This window comes from Thrips palmi, unplaced genomic scaffold, assembly GCF_012932325.1.
Source record: "Thrips palmi isolate BJ-2018 unplaced genomic scaffold, TpBJ-2018v1 HiC_scaffold_3, whole genome shotgun sequence".
Lineage (NCBI taxonomy): Eukaryota > Metazoa > Arthropoda > Insecta > Thysanoptera > Thripidae > Thrips > Thrips palmi.
Window position 1 is genome coordinate 4,993,715 of NW_023144630.1, and position 18,287 is coordinate 5,012,001.

Consider the following 18,287-nt stretch of genomic DNA (forward strand, 5'->3'; position numbering starts at 1 on the left):
CCTAATACTTTCAAGGGGAACAACTTTGCCATGATGAAAACCCCATGGATTTGATATACATCTCCCGCGCGGAAGGATCTGTAGTCTATTGGATACCGAAATACTAGTAAAACTAGAAATTAAAGTGTGAAAGAAGTATACTGCCAATCCAAGTGTGAGACAGTCTCACACTTGTAGGTGTGGGACATTTTGTCTCACGCTTTACATGTGTGAGCCACGTTTGTCTCACGCTTGCAAGTGTGAGACACGGTTTGTCCTACACTTGCAGGCTTGGGACCCGTGGCATTGAACCATAGGAAGCAAGTGTTGGACAAGTTGTGTCTCACACTTGCAAGTGTGCGACTTCGTTGTCCCACACTTGCAAGTATGAGACAAACGTGGCTCACACTTGTAAGCGCGAGACAAAATGTCCCACACCTACGACAAGTGTGAGACAGTCTCACTCTTGGATTGGCAGTGTACCAGCTATTTTGGACAGCCACAAATAAGTTTGTTGTAACACAGTGCTAAAAGGAACGTGACATTTGGTCACTTTCATTTGAAATTCATCACTTGAGTGATGTCACGTTCCTGGAATGAGAGTGAAAGCCGTACCCATGCCGAAGTTGCAGGATTGCTCAGTGAAGTTCGCCGACGCAGCCTGGGACTCCTGCGCTGCAATGTGGATGCGGTTCGTCTCGAAGCCGATGAAGTCGGACTGCAGGATGTAGATACCGTTCGGGGCGGTGGGGTCGTCCTTCTTCAGACTTCGGCCGCCAGCGGCAAGCTCCTCTACAAAAGCACGTTCAGCACGGCGGTTAGTACGGAGGTTAAGCGCCATGTTTCGCAGCAACCTTGCAAATTGTGATAGAGCTATGCGGTTTGGCACGAGTGTTTTTAGGACCAATATCTTTGATTTTAGTCGTGGGGGCATGTCGGGAACCGATGCAGGAGGTCAGAATAGGGCTTTCTTTGCTACATTTTGCTGTTTTTTTTAACGTTCTTTGCAGTCAAGCCTCCAATTGAAACGCTTGACGACCCTATATCTGTACGATGGTTCCTTTCGACTTTCCGAACTCGGTGGGGAACTTTAAGATGCATGAGAGCTCCGTCGGGACCGTTCCCGACCCCACAAAGGTCTCAACATGCCACTTTTATCGATTTTGGGTGTTTTCTTTGTTTATTTTTTGACGTTTTGAAGCTGTTGTCCCTGCCTGGACGGTCCATACGTTCTGTACTGTGAAAGATTATTGTTGCACACAACCTGAGATGCCGTGTATCAGTGTATGCCCTGAGGGGTGTCAGACTAGCCCGTAAGGAGTGTTTCCATTATACTTGCAACTGTTCTAATTCCCTTTTTTTTTCAGTTTTAGCTTCAAGCGGTAGTTTTTCAGGATCCCGTGATGAGATATTCACCTTTCATTATAAGGCCGAGTAGGGCGCCTGGGAGCGTAGACTACGGCTGTCAGGAGTGCGTCTACAACACGTAAGTAACCAATGTAGTTGTATGTAATTATATTTCATTAGAATCGATATAAAGAATTTTGATATGCACTTTCTTTTACAGCAGTAATTTGTATCATTTCAGTTAGTCTTCTAACAGCAGTGGAGTCATCACTATGTTCACGCACAAAGTTACGTCAACTATTGACAGCCAGTTTTTAAATCCAAAAATCATGAGATTTTGTCAAATTAAACTATTGTACATGAAATCACCAATATCTGATCCGTTTACCACGTTCCAGTAAAGTTACGTTTTCCAAAACAAAGAAGAAAAAAATCATTTATAATCTTCCGAGTTTGACCAGCACACTCCGGAACTTTAACAACAAGATTTAACAAAAAATATGTTTAACTATTAAAACAAAGTAACCGAAACAACTGCAACTGCAATATATTTCCTTCCCTTGTCAATGATTTTTATAAAACCCCGTGACAAAATAGTTAATAGAAATTTAAAAAAATCATTTTTGTATCACAAATACTACAAAAATGCGTATTGTAAACGTCTAGAATTCTTATTCACTTAATAACAAAAGTTAAATAGCTTCGTTAAATGCTTTCACTCCGCGATGTTTCAAAGGGTCTATTCCCAACACTCTAAATGTCTCAGGATGAAGTTGAAGCTATGTTACTTCATGAGACAAGCGGTCCCCTTACAATAGGGTACTTTCGTAGATCCCTGAACCGGAAGCACACAGACGCCATGTTGGCGGAAGTAGATCCAAACTTGACATGGGAAAGAGACGTTCGTCAAACATATCGGCCACACTTGAACATAAACAGTTGTTTGATACTTGTTTGCAGTGCATATGTGTTTCGCGAGCAATATTTGTACAGTTCGGCCATAGTTTTGGATCCGAAGAGAGGTTAGTTTCCGGCCCATTTTGGCGTCTGCTGGTCTGCTTGCTTCCGGCTCAGGATTCTACGAATGTACCCTATACGAATCAATGTTTCTTCGTTATAGACACTTCCACTAGAACGCCAAGTGAAGAACAATGGTCATATAAATCACCGGAAACAGTTCCCAAAAACATCTCATTTGAATGTTTTGAGGGTTTTCACTGAAAAACATGTCAGTGACAAAACTCATCCAGGTTGAAGTTTTATCCATTTTAAGAACCCTAATGAACATGTAAGATTAACAAACAAGCGACTTGTAAGGACTATGTGCGGCTTTGGTCATTCTCCTTCTTGACTCGGTGGAAGTGTTTATACGCATCTGTTTAGCATTTTCATTGTAAGGTTCTAAGAAAAACCACCTTCGTAGTATGCCCGCGCTGTTCCCTTCGTATAAAGGAAAATTCCTTCCTAAGACATTAAGAGTGAAGGCACCAGGCGGTATAAAAGACGTCTTGCGTAACTTAGTGTTATCTTTCTGTTCTGCACCCCTTCATTACGAATACAAACGCTGATCGTGGCACGTAATGAGCAACATACACTCTAAATGTCTTACAATGAAATTTGATCTATGTTATTCGTATGTTACAGTGAGTTCGGCGCAAGCATAATACGAAGCAATATTCCTTCGTAATACGAATCTTTTTAGCTGTTTCACTGTAAGGTACAAAGAAAAACCTTCGTAATACGAAGAAAAACCACCTTCGTATTATGCTTGCGCCATTTCCTTCGTAATATGGGAAATTTCTTCGTAAGACATTTAGAGTGTACCAGCTCTCGATGCTTTTACGACGCAGGGGGCGTTTGGAACTTCGAATCTGCATATGAGGGGTGAATGTTTTCATCCCTCTTAAATGCGGTTCTTCACTTCGTAAGTAACCTGCACTCGGTTGGCCAACAATTTCAATCAGAATCCGACAATTGGATCGTCCCAATTGCACAGCACGAACTCACTGAGAATGAAAGAGTCACCACCATCGCCCTTTTTTTGGGTAACGCACGCACCGTTGCCCAAATTTGGGTGACGAGCCCGCGGTGACCAAATTTTGGGCAGTCATAAAATCGTCGCCCAAATTTGGGTAACGTCGTCAGCGACGCCGTGAGGTCCCCGATGACGCTCTTCCGGGGCCACCACGATGGGCGTTTAGGCCTCCGGCCATCGTGGTGGCCCCGGAAGGACGTCATCGGGAACCTCACGGCGTCGCCGACGGCGTTACCCAAATTTGGGCGACCAAACGCCTGTTTCCAAATTTCGGGTGATGAATTTTTCGTCACCAAAATTTGGGTAACGAAGTTGCATCACCCATTTAAAGGGTGATGGTGGTGACCAATTCATTCTCAGTGGCTGTGGGACGGCAAGACGCAAAAACGTGTGGTGCAACTTCCGATAAAATTGCTGTTTTGACCCTGTATATGGACGATTGACGGTTCCGCCGGGTTCATGATGCATCCGTAGGGTCACCACTAAGTTCAGAATAAGCACTTTATGCATAGCCCAAATTTGGGTTTTTACACCGAACAAAATTGCAGAAAAACGGCTAAAACGCCGATTTTGACCCATTCCGGGGCTCTGCATCGGAATCAGACATGCCCCCACGGGTGAAAAACAAGATATTGGTCCTAAAAACACTCGTGCCAAATAGCAAAGCTCTATCACAATTTGCAAGGTTGGTACGCTTAACCTCCGCACTAGGTGACAAAAGGACAGTACACACTGGTACACTCTCAGCACGTTACTGACTCTTTGATCAGTTTGTCAGTACTTGTGCAAGTAATTTGTGCAACCATAATACGTGCTTTTCCTTTTTTTAAGAACTACTTAGGAAATATTAAATAACGTACTGAGAATTTTTGAATAATGTACTGAGAATTTTACAAAGAAAATTCGTCATACTTACAAAATACTAAGTATTATTGCCGTTTAAACGAATACGTAATTAACTAGGAAAAAGTCAGTAACGTGCTCAGAGTGTAAAACTAATTAAGTTACGCTTGAAGACATTACGCTTGAAAAAAAGCATACTCTGGAAATTCCCCCATGCATTTAGATGGGGGAAACTTGGCGGTGGCGGCTGAGCCTGTTACGCTTGACAACAGAGGGTAATACTACGCTTTAGTATTACCAGTACACTCGTCTGACCGACAGACCCTTTCAGTCACCGTGAAATGAAGAAGAAATGTAATCAAAAACCCAGAAACCAGTTGAAACCAGTTGAAAAATCGATGCGTCCTATAATCCTAGCTGTCTGAGCAGATCCAAGACCGCAATCCAAACTGTGAGAGCAGATCCAAGACGATTCTAACTGTCGGTGCAGATTCCCCTGTTCGTTTTTCCCCGCACGGACCCTAATGGGAAATTTCTTCGAAAGACATTTAGAGTGTATCAGCACGGAAGCCGTTGCGAAAAGAATATCTGGCCTCACCTGCAGACTGGAAGTATACGGTGGCGGAGTAAACCATACCGGGAAGCCTTGAGTTCCAGTTAGGCTCCCACTCCGGTACGTTCTCCAAGTTGAAGCCAGATGCTGCGATCTCATTTCGGTCGACCTGGAACGATCGAATGCAAGAAGTGAAGGGCGTACGCACTTCGGGGAAGCAGACACTCGGCACGCTGTATATTATGGTGCACTGCTAATCCAAGTGTGCACCAAGTCCGAGTTAGGTAGCGTGGACCAAAGAGGCCCAGGCTAGGTTTTTGTTTTGTGGCGAGACTCCTGTCTCGCCATATTTTTACGCAAAGTCAATTCATTCAATTTGCAGTGATTTAACACCTCCGTATTATGCTAGTACTATTTACTTCGTATGTGATGGGTAATTTCTTCGTAAAACATTCAGAGTGTAACAAGCTACTTTGTATATTATATTATACAGGCTTTCAGACTGCTCATAGTTCGAGGGGTCCACTGGCAAAACTAAGGCGTACTATTACGCCCTTCGTGAAGCGTACAGCCACTACGCCTTTCTTCAAGCGTACAAGAGTTCATGCGCTACTTTCTTCCTATCTAAATGCATGGGGAAATTGCCTTGAAGCGTAGTTGTACGCTTCAAGAAGGGAGTACAGTCTTGAAGCGTAGTTGTACGCTTGAATGAAGCGTACAACTACGCTTTAGTTTTACCAGTGTCCTAGATCTCATCTTGGCGTTCGGGTGATTCCGTGCGTAGGGGGCCATTTCAGGTCACCGGGGCCTTGCGCCTGAACTGAGGTTGATTTGGTAGCTTGGGCAATTCAAATTTGTTTTACTAAACGAAGACCATGTCCTCATGTGGATAAGTCGATCTAACTTTTGTTTATCTGGGTTTCGTAAGCTGCTAAAGTGTCGTTTTGTAAGTTCCGTCATGGTCACCAACACCTATAAGACAACATTGCCATGCTGTAGTATATGACTCAGCCACATCAAAAGAAAACTGGCTATTTCACTCTCTCCCCTGACTTATTCTTCACAAAATTACGGAGGGTGACCTAATTTGTATCATCACTTGTTGAACCCGAAACAGCCTTTGGGAAAATGTCCACCGTGTGACCATGTGACCTATGCTGTTTTTACAAATGACGGTCTACTGGGGTTCCTTTTCATTTTAGAAACTCGCGACCCCTTGGGATCGAAAGAACATAAAAAACACTTCCAGAAGCCCGTGCCCACGGGACCTGCACTCTACAAAAAATGTCCTGTCAACGCCGTTAATTTATTACCAATGTTTGCTGTTATGCAATTCACGGCGTTTGCTGTGAACTAGTTCACGGCGTTCACTGTGATCTCAGTTACTACAGTGTTCACTGTGATCTGGCCACAGTAAACGCCGTGAATTGGAGCCTGATTTTCAGTACTGCGGTGCTCAGCGGCGTCAAACTCACAGTGTTTACTCGGGACCAGATCACAGTGAACACCGCGAACAAGATCACAGTGAATCCCGTGAGCAGATCACAGTAACGACGCTTCCAGGCCGTCAGAAGAGTTCAAAACGGTAAGGGTGTAAAAATGGATGTAAATTCCGTTTCGGGCCGTAGCTCCTCCATCTGAGGGAGAAAGTTCCCACAACCTTCGCTGAAAAATGCTATTTTGGATGCTGAAAATGACACCGTCAACAGTTTTTACCTATCTTGTAACCCAGCGGTTCAGGAGACTAAAAACTTTGCTTTGTAAATTCCGTAATCTGTAAATTCCGTCATTATTTCTGTAAATTCCGCCGTATTTCATAGGGAGTGAAAATAAAAGTCAACTTGTAGCGCTGCCACGCTCAGAGGGGTACTGTGGGGTACTATGTATGCCATCTACACCAAATTTAGCCCCTAAAGTTGAACTTTAACATTTGGTACATCTAAAATGACCCCCTACGCACGGAATCACCCGTTCCCCCCAAAAGAAACTTATCTAAAACGCAGGCAAATTTCACTCAGTTTGATCATTTGATACATAAAAGAATATGATTTGTGATTTCATTCACTTTAACTTGAAGATGAAAGATCAAAGAAACCTATAGCGCATGTTGGCGCATGTCGAAACTACTTCCGCGAACTCTGCTACCCGTCCCAAGTGGTCAAACTTGGCGAAATTCACTTGCGTTTCAGATAAGATTCTCTTGAGAGGAACGTCCAGATAAGGCCCTTTTAGTAGGACCCCTCGAGTTTCGGTGCACTGCAAGAAAATGTGAAACAAAAACTGTACAACAAAAGTACAACAGGGATTATAGAAAGTAAAACGAGAATTCTACGAACCACAACGAGGCCTGTACTGACCAGCACTTGTCATGCCGGTTCCATTGTTCTTTGTACAACAATTGTACTTTCAAAGTAATTACAATAAATTCCTAATAAAAATATTTGCCAGGAATTTGTGTACTTTGGTTGTGCACTGTTAGAAATTAGCTCCGAAATTTTATGGAGAAAAACCCTATAATCACGTTTATGGAGACTGCATTCATTTTCCATTTTTTTCGGAGAGATTTTCGCAGGGCTTATACAGATGTTCTTCGGAGCATTCCTTGGGTCCAGATAAGAGGTTAAATGCAAGTCTTTTTTCAGATATATTAAAGAGGACTTCGCTAAAGCATTTTTTGGTCTGAAATGGTCAAAGAAGGGACAATCTCATTCGAGCTCATTTGACTTATATCCTGTAGCTTTCCGTTTATATTTATGAAAACTGAGCTCAAGAAGTAGGGGTTCACCTTTCCCTCAAATTTTAACTGGTTGCAAACCTTTTTTTCGTGTTTTTGTGATAGTGAAGCATGCATTTTTGTTCAAAATTCCGAAATTTTTCGGAGAAAGCCCAGAATTTGCATTTATGGAGAGCTCCATGCAGAAGTTTCGGAAAAACTCCATGATTTTTCCATTTTTTTTTTCGGAATTTTCTGACAGTGTGGTGTTTTCTTTGCAGTGTGTGAAGGACGCACCGACAGGCGGATGCCGGCCACGCTGCCCTGCTGGTCGAAGAGCAAGCACACGCGGTAGTCGCCCTCGCGGCAGTAGGACGTCGTGTTGTCCTGCGGCCGTTTTTGGGAGGGGATCCAGTAGTCCTGGCCGCCCTGAGCCTCCTCCAGGGTGCGGGGCAGCGAGAAGAAGCTCTTCGAGTGGAATGGGTCGGGGACGATGCCGTACGTCACTGACAGGCAGACAATTCCACTCAATGCACAGTGGACCAAAAGGCCTGGTGGAGGTGGCAAAAATTCGAGAGGTGTTTTGAGGTCCAGAGTCGCTAAATGGGACTCGCATCGAACGTGTGACCCCATTAATGGATTGCTCTCCGAACGAGGAATCCATTGGTGGGGTCACACGGCCGATTCGAGTCCCATTTAGCTACTCTGGAGCTCAAAACACCTCTAGAATTTTTGCCACCTCCACCTTCTGGCCTTCTGGCCCACTGTGCTATGTAAGCCAGACTGTGTTTAGCCTCATTCCGGGAACGTGACATCACGTGCAAAGTGATCCATGAAGCGGAAGAAGAGGATAACTCAATTTTCATCATTTTTCAGAAGAAACAAAAAACTGTTTGCAGGGTAAACTTTATCCAATCAGATAAATGATTCTATTGCGTTCTTCGAACAAGCCTAAGAAATTAATGAAAATTTTCAAAAGTGTGACATCAATCTGTAGACTGTTTCGGCCCGATATGAGTCTCTTTAGACGTCAACCAGATCAAGCACAGGCTTCAATGCTTACCAATTAACTGGTTGTGCACTTTGCCTCCATGAACCCCTGCACAAAGCAAAAAGGCAAAAATAAAAAACGGTAAAAGTTAGCTCCCACCAGGGATCCGTAACTTAACTTAACATTTAACTAACACTGCTTTCATAACGTAACATAAGACAGTGTTCGCTAAGGGTTAAGGGTACGGACTTATGAAAGTACTTGCAAAAGTATATCCACACAAATTCGAGACATAAAAAAAATAACCTACCCTTTTGAAAAGATGTTAGAAGTTAAGGGTAATAACTTTAACTCTTATCATAACGTTATGATGCCCTTATGAGGTAAGTTAAGGATCCCTGGCTCCCACACTCTCAGACACTCCACGGACTATTTTTTCAGTAAACAGTTAAATTATTTTTTCTGCAATTGTAGTCCTTTTGATTGGAAGTACAGAAAAAATATTCAGCAACTTTACAGAAAAGTGGTCTGGTGATACTGCAACTACAGTTGTGATCAAGCATAAAGAAATTACTGTTGCATTCTAGTAAAAATGATCTATAAATGTAGCCAAAATGTTCTCTACATACAGATAATATATACAAGAACTACCAGAAAAGATTTTCAAGAGTCAAAATAATTTTTTGGATGTTTCCGCTTAAAGTCACAACTCAACCATCTTTTAAAAGCCGCTTACATTGAGTCCTTTCTTGACTTGTCGAAGCTAAAAATGTTGTGTAGGACCATTTTGGCTAAGTGCATACCTTCCAATCAGCTTTGTTTGAACGGAGAAAAACTTCACTGAAAATATTTACTGAAGAACACAAACAAGTCATCGACAAATTGTTTATGAGGACAAACTTTGTCTCCTACATTTGCAGAAAATAAATTCTTTGATCATAAACAAATTTGTCATCATATTTCTACTGACATTTTAAATTTTCTGTAATAAAGTAAAAGATTGTGTATAATTACCAAATTTGTTACCGCTAATTTATCTGTATCTCATGTAAAATTTATTCGATATGTTATTGGAAATATATACTGTATCATAGTAACGCTCTAAAATCGCTGAGCTGTAGAGTAAATTTTCTACAATATAGAAAAAAATAATCAGTTAAGGTCTGTGAGTGCACTTACAAATGCATGCTTGCAGGTACACACTTAGAAACTACAGGCTAAGCATAGGCGCTTGTGTGTACTTGGCCAAGCATGCGTTTGTACGTGTGTACTTGCAAGCATGCATTATAAGTGTGTAATTGCCAAGCATGCATTTGTAAGTGCGTACTGGCGCATTTTTACGTGTGTGTGCCAAGTAGACAGTTAGGTTTGTAGTGTAGGTGAGGAGCTGCACTACAAACGTAACTGTCTACTAGGTGCACACTTCCAAATGCATGGTTGAAAGTACACACTTACAAACGCACGCTTGGCCACGTATACATTTACAAACGCATGCTTGGCAACGTATAACTACAAGCTAAGCATAGGCGTTTGTAAGTGTGTACTTGGCCAAGCATGCGTTTGTACGTGTGTACTTGCAAGCATGCATCGTAAGTGTGTGATTGCCAAGCATGCATTTGTAAGTGCGTACTTGCAGGCATGCATTTGTACGTGTGTGCCAAGTAGACAGTTAGGTTGCATGCATTTGCATGCATTTGGAAGTGTGTACTTAGTAGACAGACAGTTAGGTTTGTGCAGTGAGGAAGCCTCCACTCTCCTCCCAGGAACGCGACATCACGTTGAAATGAATGTGACAAAATGTCCCGTACCTTTGAGCATTGTGTCACGTTCGTTTGGACGTGAATCAGCCATAAATTAGCGTATTCACGTCGAAACGAACGTGACACAATGCTCAAAGGAACGTGACAGTTTGTCACATTCGTTTCAACGTGATGTCACGTTCCTGGAGTGAGAGTGTTCCGTGTACTTCGAACGTCCCGTACTCACCGGCGGCGATTGCCGCGAGGGCGATGACGAGAAGCGGCAGACGCGCCATCATGCTCGTTGCGCAAAGACCGATGTGCCACTCCACCGCTCGCCGGGCCTTTTATGCACTTCCATTTTATCAGTGCACAGATTTGCAGTGTCATTGCTACCTCTTGCATCCAAACAGCTCCTTGTCAGTTCTCAAAATTCAATTAGAGGAGAGACTTAAACACCGGATGTCCTTCTTTAAGCACTGCTAATCCAAGAATGGACCAAGTCCACGCTAGGAAACGTGGACCAAGCTGTGGTTCACGCTTTGCAGCGTTGAACTCCACTGTGGCAAAAAGCTACGGAAATTTCTGTTCATTGTTTTATTGCCAGGATTCTCCGTAGTCTTATCAATATCCTCGCAGGCTCTTACAGTATTCTTCGTAGGGCCGTAGAGTATTCTTTCTCCGTAGGACCGCACAGTCTTCTCCGTAGGACCTGGAAGCCTGTTTCGAGGGGTCCTATTCAAAAGATCTTATCTGGGTGTTCCCCCCAAGAAAATCTTATCTAAAACGCAGGTGAATTTCACTTAGTTTCATCATTTGATACAGCTATATAACAATATTATTTGTGCTTTATTCACTTCAACCTGAAGATGAAAGATCAAAGAAACAAATACTGCATGTAGAAAATTTTTCCACCTACTCTCGTTTCCGTTTCCAATGATGAATGTTTAAGATGTTGCGGGAAGTGCCCCGTACTGAAGCCAATGTGGACCTGAATCAGATTTTGCTTGACTTTGAAGACGCAACTAGGGCCGCTCTGGCGAAAGTTTTTCATAACGCTACTGTGCTTTGACTAATCTAGTCAAGGTACACTCTCATTCCAGGAACGTGACATCACGTTGAAACGAACGTGACAAAGTGTCACGTTCGTTTGAGCATTGTGTCACGTTCGTTTGAATGTGAACAAGCTGATTTTAGCCCAATTCACACCCAAACAAATGTGACACAATGCTCAAACGAACGTGACATTTTGTCACGTTCGTTTCAACGTGATGTCACGTTCCTGGAATGAGAGTGTAATCATAGAATTTCCTACTCTGAGACGTTCCAGACCAAAAAGCGACATGGCCGACGACCATCTCGGAACAAACTTTTTTCTGGGTTCCTTCCATCCATACGGACTGACGAAACACCATAGGAGCGATATCTGACTCGAACTCCGGATTTAATAGGGGGTCGAAAACCCCCAAAATTGGCTGTTTTTGAAGGTTTGGGACTTTTTGGGTTAGTGGAACCGGCAAGCCAAAAAATCTACCAAGTTTTTCTTGTAGATAAAAGTGCGCTCTTTCGAATGGCGTGTCGTGCGAGGATCTCCGACGTGTGGTTTAAGAGCTACAGGCTCTCAAAGTTGCTCAATTTCACTATTTTCACTGAAGACTTGAGCACATCAGGGCCGTTCGAAGTAGACCAAAGGCGATTTCGCTCCTCTTTGTCTTAAATGGTACCTACCGATAGGCAAACACCTCCAAAAAATTGCAGGCATCTCAGGCAATTATTAGAGGAACTGTGAACAAGGCATGGATTTGCAAATTTTGGGCCAATTTACCGCTGGGCTTACACTGAGAAAACCTTACAAACTATTTTGGGCCTTACAAAGAAAAGTAGTTTGTATAACAAAGTATTTTGAGCATACGTAAGCTTACAAAGAAAATACTTTGTAATTTACGAACTATTTCTTCGTATAACAAAGTATTTTAGTTTGTTATACGTATGCTCAAAATACTTCGTAAGGTTTTAAGAGTGTACACTGAAAAAACAAATGCGGAGAATTCCGCATTTGAAATGCGGTTAAAGTAAGTGACCGCATGAAGTGATGCGGTCACCTGAATAGCCAGGATTTTGATGCAATTTCACCGCAGGAGTCATGCAGTGTAAAATTTAACCGCATTTCCTGATGCGGTTTCCTTTTTGACCGCATGAACTGATGCGGAGTCCTACATTTCATGACAGCTAAACAGCTAGCGGCTGCTACCAACTTTCCGTCTCTTACTGGACAACCAGAAAAGGATGGCATGTACTGTGCCTTCTCATTTACTTCTGATGCTTATCATTGACTAACCAACACATACCTTTGACGTTAATTTTTGTAACGCTGCGATGAGTAAATATCCTGTGTTTGAAACAGCAAGCCACGGAATAATAATTTTGTCTGTATAAAATGTTGATTGACACTGGATATTGTTCCAAATGCAGTATCAAACTATTGTTATTCATCACTTTAAATTATTTTTAGCCTCAAACTTCTTGGTGATAGCATTACTAGTTTCCATGAGCCAGGCTATGCTGTATGCAGGTAAGGTTAAACCCGCCGGCTGCTTGACTGAAGAATTGTCTGTGCTGCTGTATTTGAACAAGTCAACGCACACGACGCACTACAGCATTTCTTTGATTGAGGTTATTTCATAATTTCAGGGTCTGAGTCATTCCAAACCATTGTAAGAACGTTTTTAAAGGAATAATCTTTCAAATCATACTCTGACACTGTCACACACAATCAACAACAAAATAAATAAGATAAACAAAAACAAACGAGTGCCAACATAAGAAAATAACATCATATGAGTCAGAAAGTAAACTATAAAGTTGTTCTTTTGTGTGAGTCGTTCATCAAATTTTAAGCTTTAATAAACATACCATTCCCTTAAAAATCCCTAATATACATCCAAAGTTGGCTTTACTTTAACGCTAACAGGCTCTCAAGATCTTAGGTTGGCCCTACCATCTTCTTGTTGTTAGGTTTGTTTTGTTGTTCACTATGAAAGTGTGTGTCTTGAACTTTCTTTGTGTGAAAAAAAACGAATTTTCAATAGTTGTGGATGTTTCAAAGCATAACATTATGAATATTACTAAAATACAGTTGTACTGTAGTGCTTCGCTTGTGTTGACATGCTTCTATATTGCAGTATTGAAAATATTTCTGCCAAAGCAACCCGGTCACTTAACCTCAACCTAGCCCTGGACTGGACAGCATTGGATACCTCAGTGCTGTTCTCACCAAAGATTGCCGAGGACTTGAAAGATAAAAATAATTTTGAATTGTGTTTTCAAATTGTGTGACAATTCATCGCTAACAATATGCAGTTTCAATCATTGGTTTTTATTTAAAAAAACTACTGCTTTTTAATGAGGCTGATCGCTGTTAACTTTACGCTCATCTCAGCGTTACAAACATCTACATGACAGAATGACAGGTATGTACTGGTTTCCCAAATAATATTGTTTAAGAAGTAAATGAGGTGGCCAAGTAAACGTAACCGCTTTGAGGATGGACTGGGAAGGGAAGTTGTCACTGCTGTAGATATCGTGGGATCTTGAAATCCACCTAAACTAATGCGGTCAAAACTGAGACCGCATCAATTTGGCACACTCCGCATGAGTAAATGAAGTCAATCTTCTCCGCATCAGTTAGTGCGGTCAAATTGATAGAAAATTACACCGCACCAGATTGTGCGGAATCCTCCGCATTTGTTTTCTCAGTGTAGGTGGTTTCAGGTCCAGAAAAAATATTTTTCTACTACTATCTCATCGTGATCAGCACCTCTTGAAACGGCTCTCATGGTGCGTGTGCCTCAAAAAAAATTTTCTACGAAAGAGTCCCGAGGTTCCAAATTATGAAGCGTCAACATTTCTCATGAGTCAAGGAAAAAATGTATTGAGTTTCAACAGGTGCTGATCACGATGAGATAGAAGAAAACAAGGTAGGTGTACGTTAGATCGCGTCTTGTCGGAACAGGCTTCGCGATGCTGCGCCACTTATGACAATCCACGCCCGGCGTTTACACCTACCTTTGCCCGCGGCGCTTGCTGCGTGCCTTGCAAGCCGTCTCAGAAATTTCAGTTCAAGCAATGGATGAGCACTCCGTGGTTCTATAGGAGGGTGCCGCGAAAATCACTTTTTTCCGAAATTGATATCGGCTCGGGTGGCAAAGTGTTCTCTCAGGGGCCAATATGAACGGTTTTAAATACCACCCCGATCGGATAATATCTTCAGCCCCCACAACGGCCTTGAAAATCGGAAAAATGGTTAAAAACGCCTTGTGGGTAGGCAATTTGTTTGCACGCTCCCGGCCACTTCCAGCCAGATCCTTAGGCTTAAAAAGTCGAAAGGGGGTCCCTTAAGCCAAAAATAATTTTGTGATCAACCTCACCCTATGTTTAATACCAGTTTCTGCAAAGTTAACGCATGATACTTGACAATTTTGTCAAGATTTGCCTGTGAATTCCCACGTTTGTCAGTTACACCCATTTCGACCATCTTCTTCTCTGATCTGACTAACTTCCTGAGGTCAGAAGGGTCGATTTAGGGGGGGTTCATAATGGGTCAAAAATCGCTAAGACGCTTCGTTTGGCGGGAAAATTTGGTCAAAATAACCGAAACTGCCCCTTGTTCTCCTGATTTGGAGTGCAGTATTCATGGACATCACAATTTACGCGGTTAAAAGATTTTTTCCGGCTACATACAAGAACCGACCATGGTTAGTTGGTTACTAACTAACCAACGCCAGTTCTTCTTTGTTGTTACACTGTATGCCTACGCCTACGCTGCCGTAATGAACAGTGCTATAGTACCAATTCTTAAGACTATTCAGTTTAAATATTTCAGAAACTTGAAGTCTTTTCTTTTCTGTGATGTCGGACTCAACTGCTAAGAATCCTGATGAGGGCCCCTCTGAAGGCGACTCTCCACCTCCACCCAATAAGCCACGCACAGTGCCGGCATGAGAGAAGGGCGCCCTGGAGTCCCAGCTTCTAGCGCCCGGAACGCCGCCCGGTGGACTTAAACACATTCACGACCGTCCGGGAACACGCGTTCCCGTACGGGAAAAAGTCCAGACGACCATCCGGGAACACCGTTCCCGGACAAATCCGATTTTCCGATTTCGCCTCACAGAATTGTCACGATCATGAGACATATTTTTTTGGAACCGCCTCAACGAAAGACGCAAGTCACTTTTTGAACGGACCTCGTACGATGAATTTGGTACGGGAACATGATTCCCGGACGGTCGTCAGAGACATGTCCAGTCCGGGAACACCGTTCCCGTCAGGGTGTAATAACATAACATTATCATTATAGTTAGTGTTAAGTTATTTGTTAAAAGTTATAACCAGTAACCTTTAAGTGTTTGCTCATCCTTTAACGTTATTCACTTCGATCATAAATTTTACGTTAATTTTTATCTGGTAATTTTTATAACGAATTTAAGTTTATCAAATTACTTTTCGGTAAAAGAATAACGGTAATCCAGTTTCAGAGAAATTTATGTTAAAAGAATAATGGATTTTATTTGTAGCATTTTATTGTTTATTTTTAATTTTATGATATCGTGTCATAACGTTAATTAGTTGTAACTATTAGCACATGTACCAATATTAAATGTTAGGAACCATAACGATTGTTAACGTTAATTCAGTGGAAGCCATTTCCTGTGCCGGCCGTGCCTCGCGACATGAGACGGGGGGTTTCTTTGTGCCTAGGACCCATGCAGTCTCAGTCGGACACACTGTTGTTGTGTGCCTGACAAGCACACTGTTCAGAACAGCGTGCCATGCACAATTGCGTTTGCAAAGTGCGGGGTGGCAATTATATTCTCGATTTTAACTGTAGCAATTAACGTTATTTGCGTGCCACGAAATCCACGAATGATTTTAGTTAAAATAATTAACGTTATTTGCTTACCACGAATTTTATGTTTAAGTCCACAATTGTTATGTGCACATTAACGTTATAAAATATTAACGTTATTTCTTCATAACTGTTATAAGACTTAACAAAAATGTTTGAAGACGTGGTTTTTTCGGTATAACCTATTATCGATAATTCAATAACGTTAATGGCCGCCCCAAAGATTTAACGTTAATAAACTCAACATATAATATTTGTGATACTAACATTAGCTAACAAAATAAAAGTCATAGTAATAACGTTAATTCCTTAGTTAACGTTAAGGTAATGATAATGTAAAGTTTGCACACCCTGGTTCCCGTACGTAAAAGCGGACCAGCAAGCGAAATGAGGGTATTTTCGGAATCAGCGGATCGAGCCCAGGCCATTCGCACACTTTTCGACTTGATTTGAGCTGTTACAACCAACTCGATTTTGACACGGCCCGATTCTGCTGCACGTCAAGAAGGCCGTGTGGAAATCGGGTTGGTTGTAACGGCTCAAAACAGGTCGAAAAGTGTGCGAATGGCCTGGGGTCGATCCGCTGATTCCAAAAATACCCTCATTTAGCTTGCTGGGCCGCTTTAACGTACGGGAACGGTGTTCCCGAACTCGACATGTCTCTGACGACCGTCCGGGTACACGGTTCCCGGACTCAAAAACGGCCATACAAGCTTCAAACTGAGACTTTTTGCGTTTTCTTCCTTATTTTTGAAAAATAAAATGATTTTGGTACTCATTTTGAGCGGGAACCGTGTTTCCGTACTGCGTTCCCGCATCTAATGTCGTTGGCGTCCACACGGGAACCCTGTACCCGTGAATGGGCATGGCCCTCGCGACCGTCCGGGCACGGGGTTCCCGGAATTTTTTTTTCGGCTGGTTGGTTTTGTTATTGCATGATTCGTGCTTATATCTAGTCGCGAGGTCTGGGAGAAGCATGGTTTGGTCAAAGCAGACTACGGTCCTGAGGGGAAGTTTGCCCAAAACGAGTCCGGTCGTGAATGTGTTAACACCAGCCTGACGCCGCTGTATTTGTCGCATCTCCTTGCGGGGGGTCTGGCTGGATTCAGGAAGGTGTGATGCGGAGGAAGATGTCTTCGGTTTTTGTTTTCGTCTAACAGGAAGGAAGCCCGAGCGAGATGAATCCACCCGAAGGCCCACGGACAGACCTCGGGCGCGGCTGGCTGGCTGTCGGCTGGCCGGCGGCTGCCCCCACCCTGCCGCCCACCGCCCGCCGCTGGGTGAGGGGACGGCGAGGGGAAGCTGAGCGGCAGGGTGGGGGCAGCCGCCGGCCAGCCGACAGCCAGCCGCGCCCGAGGTCTGACCGCGGGCCTTCGGGAGGATGCATCTCGCTCGGGCTTCCTTCCTGTTAGACGAAAACAAAAACCGAAGACATCTTCCTCCGCATCACACCTTCCTGAATCCAGCCAGACCCCTCGCAAGGAGATGCGACAAATACAGCGGCGTCAGGCTGGTGTTAAAGTCCACCGGGCGGCGTTCCGGGCGCTAGAAGCTGGGACTCCAGGGCCCCCCTTTCTCATGGTGCCGGCACTGAAGCACTCGCCTCCGAAGCGACCCCGCGCTGAAGAAAAGCACGCTGCTGCTCTCCCCTGACTGTGAAATCCTCGCTACTCTTGCGACTAGACACAGTCTATGTTCAGGTGGGTACAAACTGAACATATGAATAGATTCTTTGTTAGCATTCGTAATGCTATCATTGATAAAGTACACAATTGAATCAATCACCCTTGTACATATGAAGTTTTGAATTGATTTTATTCCTTTACATGCGAAGAAATGCTTCCTGGAAGATTCTTTCTATGCCAATAGTGCAGCTGGGGGGGGGGCCTAGTTGAGATTGATGAATCTGTAATTATAAAAAATATCACCGAAACCGAAACGCGCTAAAAAGGAGGTTTCGGGAAATTATGATGTAAATACTAAGACGGGTAGTTTCGTACGTAATTAAGAGGGACAAAGCAACTTTAATTCCACTCATCAGGGAATATGTGGCGGAAGGCTCAGAATCCGGGACAGATGGATGGGCTGCTTCTAAGCGGTTGAACAGGTGGTACACCCATAAAACTGTGAAGCACTCAAAGGAATTCGAGGAATTCGAGAGCTCTTATGGCACGTGTACTAA

At 43.1% G+C, this 18,287-nt stretch overlaps 2 protein-coding genes across 3 annotated transcripts in view; both read right to left on the bottom strand.

The window, feature by feature from the left end:
- Nucleotides 1-18,287, bottom strand: part of LOC117648591 — a 282,401-nt gene that overhangs the window by 17,992 nt on the left and 246,122 nt on the right.
- Nucleotides 596-11,256, bottom strand: LOC117648585. 2 transcript variants are annotated; one of them, XM_034391152.1, is made up of 6 exons: nt 10,448-11,256; nt 8,534-8,569; nt 7,768-7,984; nt 4,803-4,926; nt 1,396-1,456; nt 596-771 (listed from the first exon to the last, which is right to left on the bottom strand). In XM_034391152.1, the coding sequence occupies exons 1-6, from the start codon at nt 10,603-10,605 to the stop codon at nt 618-620; spliced, it is 750 nt and encodes a 249-aa protein (XP_034247043.1). In that variant the 5' UTR covers nt 10,606-11,256; the 3' UTR covers nt 596-617. The 2 variants fall into 2 exon arrangements, with proteins under 2 accessions (XP_034247043.1, XP_034247044.1); XM_034391153.1 differs by having other exon boundaries at nt 7,768-7,976; nt 10,448-11,217.

Excerpts from the sequence above, each read along its gene's own strand:
- LOC117648585 (XM_034391152.1), bottom strand. The coding sequence starts at position 10,605 with ATGCAAGAGGTAGCAATGACACTGCAAATCTGTGCACTGATAAAATGG. Across the intron at positions 4,927-7,767 it reads TGGCCGGCATCCGCCTGTCG|GTCGACCGAAATGAGATCGC; the intron begins GTGCGTCCTTCA and ends CGATCGTTCCAG. Across the intron at positions 772-1,395 it reads ACTCGGCCTTATAATGAAAG|AGGAGCTTGCCGCTGGCGGC; the intron begins GTGAATATCTCA and ends GTGCTTTTGTAG.